Genomic DNA, 5,751 nt, shown 5'->3' on the forward strand with positions numbered 1-5,751 from the left:
CGGAGTAAACACCGCCGGAGTCTCAGAGCCGCTGCAGAAGGGAATAAAGAGAGATGCAGGGATTTGTGAGGTTACGGCGCCTCGGCTGCAAGATGCACTAGCCGGCGGAGCCCGGGCACCGGCTGACTTGTTGGAACCGGCGTGCTCTGCACGGGAGCGTGGGGGACTTGAAGTTGCTTTCCCAGGGCTGGTTCTCCACGCCGCCGAGAGGAACCCGAGAGGCCAGGGAATCACTTCGTCTTGCCATTGATTGGGCATCGGGAGCTTTTTCTCCCCTTTCTTTTCCTCCCGTCTTGTTGCATGCAAGAAAATTACAGTCCGCTGCTCGCCCGCCCTGGGTGCGAGATATTCAGCCCCGCTCTCTCCCGTCCATTGTGCAACCCAAAGATGAAAGACCGAAGGGGAGAAAGTTAAAGAAATCGCCCACATGCGCTGGATCAGTCCACGGCTTGGGGAAAGGCATCCAGAGAAGGTGGGAGCGGAGAGTTTGAAGTCTTTACAGGCGGGAAGATGGCGGACTGGAGCTGAAAGTGTTGATTGGGAAACTTGGGTGATTCTTGTGTTTATTTACAATCCTCTTGACCCAGGCAGGACACATGCAGGCCAAAAAACGCTATTTCATCCTGCTCTCAGCTGGCTCTTGTCTCGCCCTTTTGTTTTATTTCGGAGGCTTGCAGTTTAGGGCATCGAGGAGCCGGAGAGAAGAGCACAGCGGTCGGAATGGCTTGCACCACCCGAGTCCGGATCATTTCTGGCCGCGCTTCCCGGACGCTCTGCGCCCCTTCGTTCCTTGGGATCAATTGGAAAACGAGGATTCCATCGTACACATCTCCCCTCGGCAGAAGCGAGACGCCAACTCCAGCATCTACAAAGGCAAGAAGTGCCGCATGGAGTCCTGCTTCGATTTCACCCTTTGCAAGAAAAACGGTTTCAAAGTCTACGTCTACCCGCAGCAAAAAGGGGAGAAAATCGCCGAAAGTTACCAAAACATTCTAGCGGCCATCGAAGGCTCCAGGTTCTACACCTCGGACCCCAGCCAGGCGTGCCTCTTTGTCCTGAGCCTGGATACTTTAGACAGAGACCAGTTGTCACCTCAGTATGTGCACAATCTGAGATCCAAAGTGCAGAGTCTCCACTTGTGGAACAATGGTAGGAATCATTTAATTTTTAATTTATATTCCGGCACCTGGCCTGACTACACCGAGGACGTGGGGTTTGACATCGGCCAGGCGATGCTGGCCAAAGCCAGCATTAGTACTGAAAACTTCCGACCCAACTTTGATGTTTCTATTCCCCTCTTTTCTAAGGATCATCCCAGGACAGGAGGGGAGAGGGGGTTTTTGAAGTTTAACACTATCCCTCCTCTCAGGAAGTACATGCTGGTATTCAAAAAAACCTGCAAGCATGGCAAAGACTGGCAAAAGCACAAGGATTCTCGCTGTGACCGAGACAACACCGAGTATGAAAAGTAAGTGGCTGGGCTGTTGGGCCTCTGTGACTCAGCCCTGGGCCCTGCCCACCTTGTCCAGGTGTGAGGTTGGGGGCTGGAGGCTGGGGGTGGGGCCGAGGAGCCCCCTGTCCTCTTCCTTCCTGGAAGCAGCCTGGCTCAGGTGTGTGGCTAGGAGCTGGGGACCCAGAATGTGAGCTCCTGGAGCACACAGAAAAACCTGGAGCACTCCCCTGGGCCAAGTAGGTGACATGTCTCCCTCTTGCTTAGAAAATCTTCAGGCCCGTGTGTCTCCTTTGAAGGGTGTGGGTTTGATCTGAGAGCTGGGAAACTGCGCTTCACCAGTGGGTGCTGGGGGCGAGGGTCAAGACCCGGAGAGGCACTGAATCCACCCAAAGTCTGGAGACCTTTCCCCAAGATTGATGCTTTATTTGCTTTTCTCACAAGCAGGGGGAACTGCTTTCCCTGGATTTTCCCAGCCTGCAATGGTCATCTTTCCATGAGCTTTAAATATGTGTTAGCAGTGGAGGTGTTTTGATTTTAGCTACTCAACTTTGTGTGCTGTCTCTTCCCTACCCTCCATGGTATTGGCTTTTATGAAGGGGGAGTGTAAGTTGTTAGAGCCTGTGATCTGTCTTTCTTCATTCCCTTCCTTTCATTCATTCATTTATTCATATCTATTTGCTTGTATGTACATATACAGTCCCTTCCCAGCAGAAGCTGTTTTTAAAATCTGGGTCTCAGCCCCGCTACTGTAAACTCCTGTTGCTAATTTAGATTTCCCACTCCGTTTTGTCTTTATCCATTTGCATGCAAATTGAGACTGTTACTCTTTGAATGGGTTTGTGATGCCTCCTTACCCTCTGTAGTGAGGCAAGTTTTGTCCAGTTGCTAAGTAACTGAGTTGCTTACTTTGTAGCCCTTCCCACTCTTCCTTTTCCTTCTGGGTGACAGAAACTGACACATTGGAATTGGGGTCAACGCTAGTCTCCACAAATCTGCTTTTAACCTGAGCTTGGCGGGGCAGTTTCTTAGTAGATGGTGTCAGCGCCCCAGCCTCACTTCTATCTGGCTGTGAAAGAGTTAGTGAGTTCCTACAGTGCATTTCCACGTTGCGCCAGTTAAAAACCAGAGCAGCCTTGTGCTACCCACGGAAGGAAGGGGAACCTCTCAGCTGAGTACAAGAGGAACTGGCAGAGGTTGGCTGATTTTGCAGTTGATTCATGAAATGTAGAATAGGGGAAACGCTTTGTAAACCAGATTGGAACAGAAAGGGGTATGGTGGGAACGAGGCCCTGAAATGAAAGGTTTGATTGTTGTCTGTGGATTTCCTCAGACACGGGGCCTCTGGAGGAGTGATTGGAAGTGAAATTAAAGTCCTCCTGTCCTGGATCATAGACAGTGAAGGAGAAAGTATCCAACACTCAGACTCCCCAGCTCCCAACACCTTGCCTTTCAAACATACGAAAAGCCTGAGGCTGGGGTCAGTTAGGAATTCACATTTTACTCCTCTTCGGGGACAGTGTTATGTGTGATAGTTGGGTGCAGTTGAAATGGATTAAAATTTTGTCACAAAAGGAACAGACTGTGGTTAGTAATGAGCTGCTTTGTTTACTCGACGTTAACATTGACCTATTTCTGTGGGTGCTTGTAAGGGAAAAAAAAGTGCTTAGAGCCTTTCAGGAATTTCTTTGTCTGGCTGATGGTGGAGTACTAGTCAAGATGAAATCTAACTTTTCAGTGTCTTCTACAGCAAGTCTCCCTGAATTTTGTAGGAGGATTATAGGGGTTGTCCTTCCTCCAGCTGTAGCTAAGATCTCACCTTAGGAAATTTGAATTACACATTTATTTGGGAAACACTGTCAATCCAATAAAACAACCCCTCCCTTCTTTACCCCCTTACTCCCAAAATACTGGTAAATATTAAATCTCTACAGCCTCTGATGAAGCTTTTTCTAGAGATTGGTAATAAAGGAAGGAGGGGTTAGTTTCCTAGAAACTTTAATTTTTGCCAGTTACATTTAATTTTTGACCTCTTTGTGATTGGGCCAGGAAATCTGACACCCACACCCTTGTTTTGGTTTATGATTAAAGACCACAAGGGGTCAGGACCTCAGTTTCGAGTCTCATCAGAAAAGTGGCATTTAGTTAGGACAGCAAGTCTGTTCTTTCTCCCGAGAAGGGATTTCTTGAGCAGGAGTCACTTGTGGACTTTCTTCCTGTTCTCCTGTGCACACTTTCCAGTCCTAACCTTGTTAATAGGACAGGGTGCTGCTGCAGAATGTTCATATGCATTAGCCCGGTCTCCATGGAGCTTTAACTCCTTCCTCTCCTTGGGTGATCACAACCCTGCATCTTTGAGAAATGGTACTTGCACACATGATTGCCAGTTAAATAAAAAGTTATGTTTTTTTTTTTTAGTGAAAGTTAGCCTTATGTAATGATAAAGATTTAGTGTTAAATGGTTGAGGGCTTTCATCTTACCTGCGCTTTCGTGAAAATCAGACGTTTATTATGAAAAGTATAGAGCAATATAGAATGAAGAAAAACACTTTTCTCTTGTAAGAGACTGGTATTTTTGATCCATTATTTTCGAAACATATGAGGCTGAAGAATGAGCCCTGAAATGTTGTGAGAACACTCCTAGGAAGCAATGCCTCTTGCTCTGGAGTAACAGTAACTACTGCGCTACCTACACTGATGTTTTCTGTTAGCCTTGCATATGTGAGATGCAGAGCTTCTCAGATCCAATGCTGATCTCTCCAGGGCTGTAGAGAAGGAGGCGATAGTGAAGTTAGGTCTGTAGAAGTCACCTGAGTTTGGCTTCTCATACTCACTCATCGTGTGACTTTTGATGCCTTGCCTTGAACATTAGTTTATCCTTTCGGGGAATGGGTTTTAGACGGAGCATTCATTTGGTCATGGCGTGTAAAAACATGATCAATTTTCATCTACTTCTCTTTTTTATTAGCAAGTGCCTGTGAAAAAGCTTCAATTTAATTTGCTGCCACAAGTAACCACATGTAAATTTGCTTTGGACTTATGGGGTCTGATAATTAGATTGAAAGTTTATGGCTGAGTTAGGATACTAGAGTATATACAAGTGTGCCAACTTAAAAAAAGTGACTTTTTTTTAAATGAAAGCTAGCCTTATGTAATGACAAAGGTTTAGCGTTAAATGGTTGAGGACTTTCATCTTACCTGATTTGTGAAAATCAGACGTTTATTATGAAAAGTATAGAGAGTGACATGGAATGAAGAAAAACACTTTTCTCTTGTAAGAGACTAGTATTTTTGTTCAAAATTCCAGGAGTATATTAAAACATCCATTTTTATGACACCCATAAGTAATTGTCATCAGTTACATATATTAACAGGTGTAGATGACACCAGCTAAAATAGGTGGCTGCCGTGATTAGATGACTGATAATGAGGCTTGAGAGAAATTCCTTCTATTTTACATTCTTTGAGCTTCCTATGCATCCTTACAGAATCACTGTAGTTCTGCATGAATTTCATAGTTCAAATCCCTTCAAAGGGTATTATTGTGACACTTCACATTCGGCTTTCTGAAATGGAAGAAAGAAGGGAATGAGAGGTGGCTTCTGTCATTGACCCTCTGAGGAAAGCAGCAGTGAATATTTTAAGCAGCTGTTCTGGGAACAGGCCGGATTCTGTGCAGGCCTTTTTGACATCTTTTCCTGTGTTCCTTGAAGCCGTGCCTCCTGATCCTGGTATTTTTAAGGGTAGCTAAGTGACCATTCAGCTCCAACATCCTCACCTTCCAGATTAAGAAATGGAGGGATAAGATGTTCTTAAGGTTAGAAACCTGGTTGGTGGCAGGGTAGCCCCAGCAGGAAAGCCTTCTGAATTTCCCCCTTGACCTCCCATCTCCCACTGTCAATTACAGATGCTTGAAAGCTCTCTAGCTGTGAGACCTTTATTGACTGTGTTTCTTTTGGGATTTCTCTTGGAATCCTTTGGGAAGCTGATGAAGATTTTGGACAAACTTTGAAAAAAAAGGGCACACACATGCACAATTTGTCATAAAGTTTTAGGAGTTGACCCATAGCCTCTTACTTAAGGGCACTCTCAGACAGAAGAACTCTTGCTCTAGGGCTTACATTCTGCCTTTCATAGCTAACTAATAACTAAGGTGTTTATGCCTGGAGCTGTTTAGTCTAAATAGGAGATTTTTTGGACCTTTCCATTTGGCCCTAAGGGGTCTAGGGAATAGGCTGTGAAGTAACTGAATGGTAAGTTGAATTCAGGTGCACTTGCAGCACAAGACGAGGAGTAATTTT

The 5,751-nt window shown here is 45.5% G+C and overlaps 1 protein-coding gene across 1 annotated transcript in view; it reads left to right on the forward strand.

Moving 5' to 3' along the window:
• Nucleotides 1-6: 6 nt before the first annotated feature.
• EXT1 (exostosin glycosyltransferase 1) overlaps nt 7-5,751 on the forward strand; it is a 283,532-nt gene continuing 277,787 nt past the window's right edge. Inside the window, exon 1 of the mRNA XM_006769106.2 lies at nt 7-1,468. Within this exon, the coding sequence (XP_006769169.1) occupies nt 597-1,468 (872 nt within the window). The 5' untranslated portion in view covers nt 7-596. The remainder of the gene's footprint in view (nt 1,469-5,751) is intronic.

The sequence above is a fragment of the Myotis davidii genome, unplaced genomic scaffold (genome assembly GCF_000327345.1).
Source record: "Myotis davidii unplaced genomic scaffold, ASM32734v1 scaffold1, whole genome shotgun sequence".
In the NCBI taxonomy this organism is placed as follows: Eukaryota; Metazoa; Chordata; class Mammalia; order Chiroptera; family Vespertilionidae; genus Myotis; species Myotis davidii.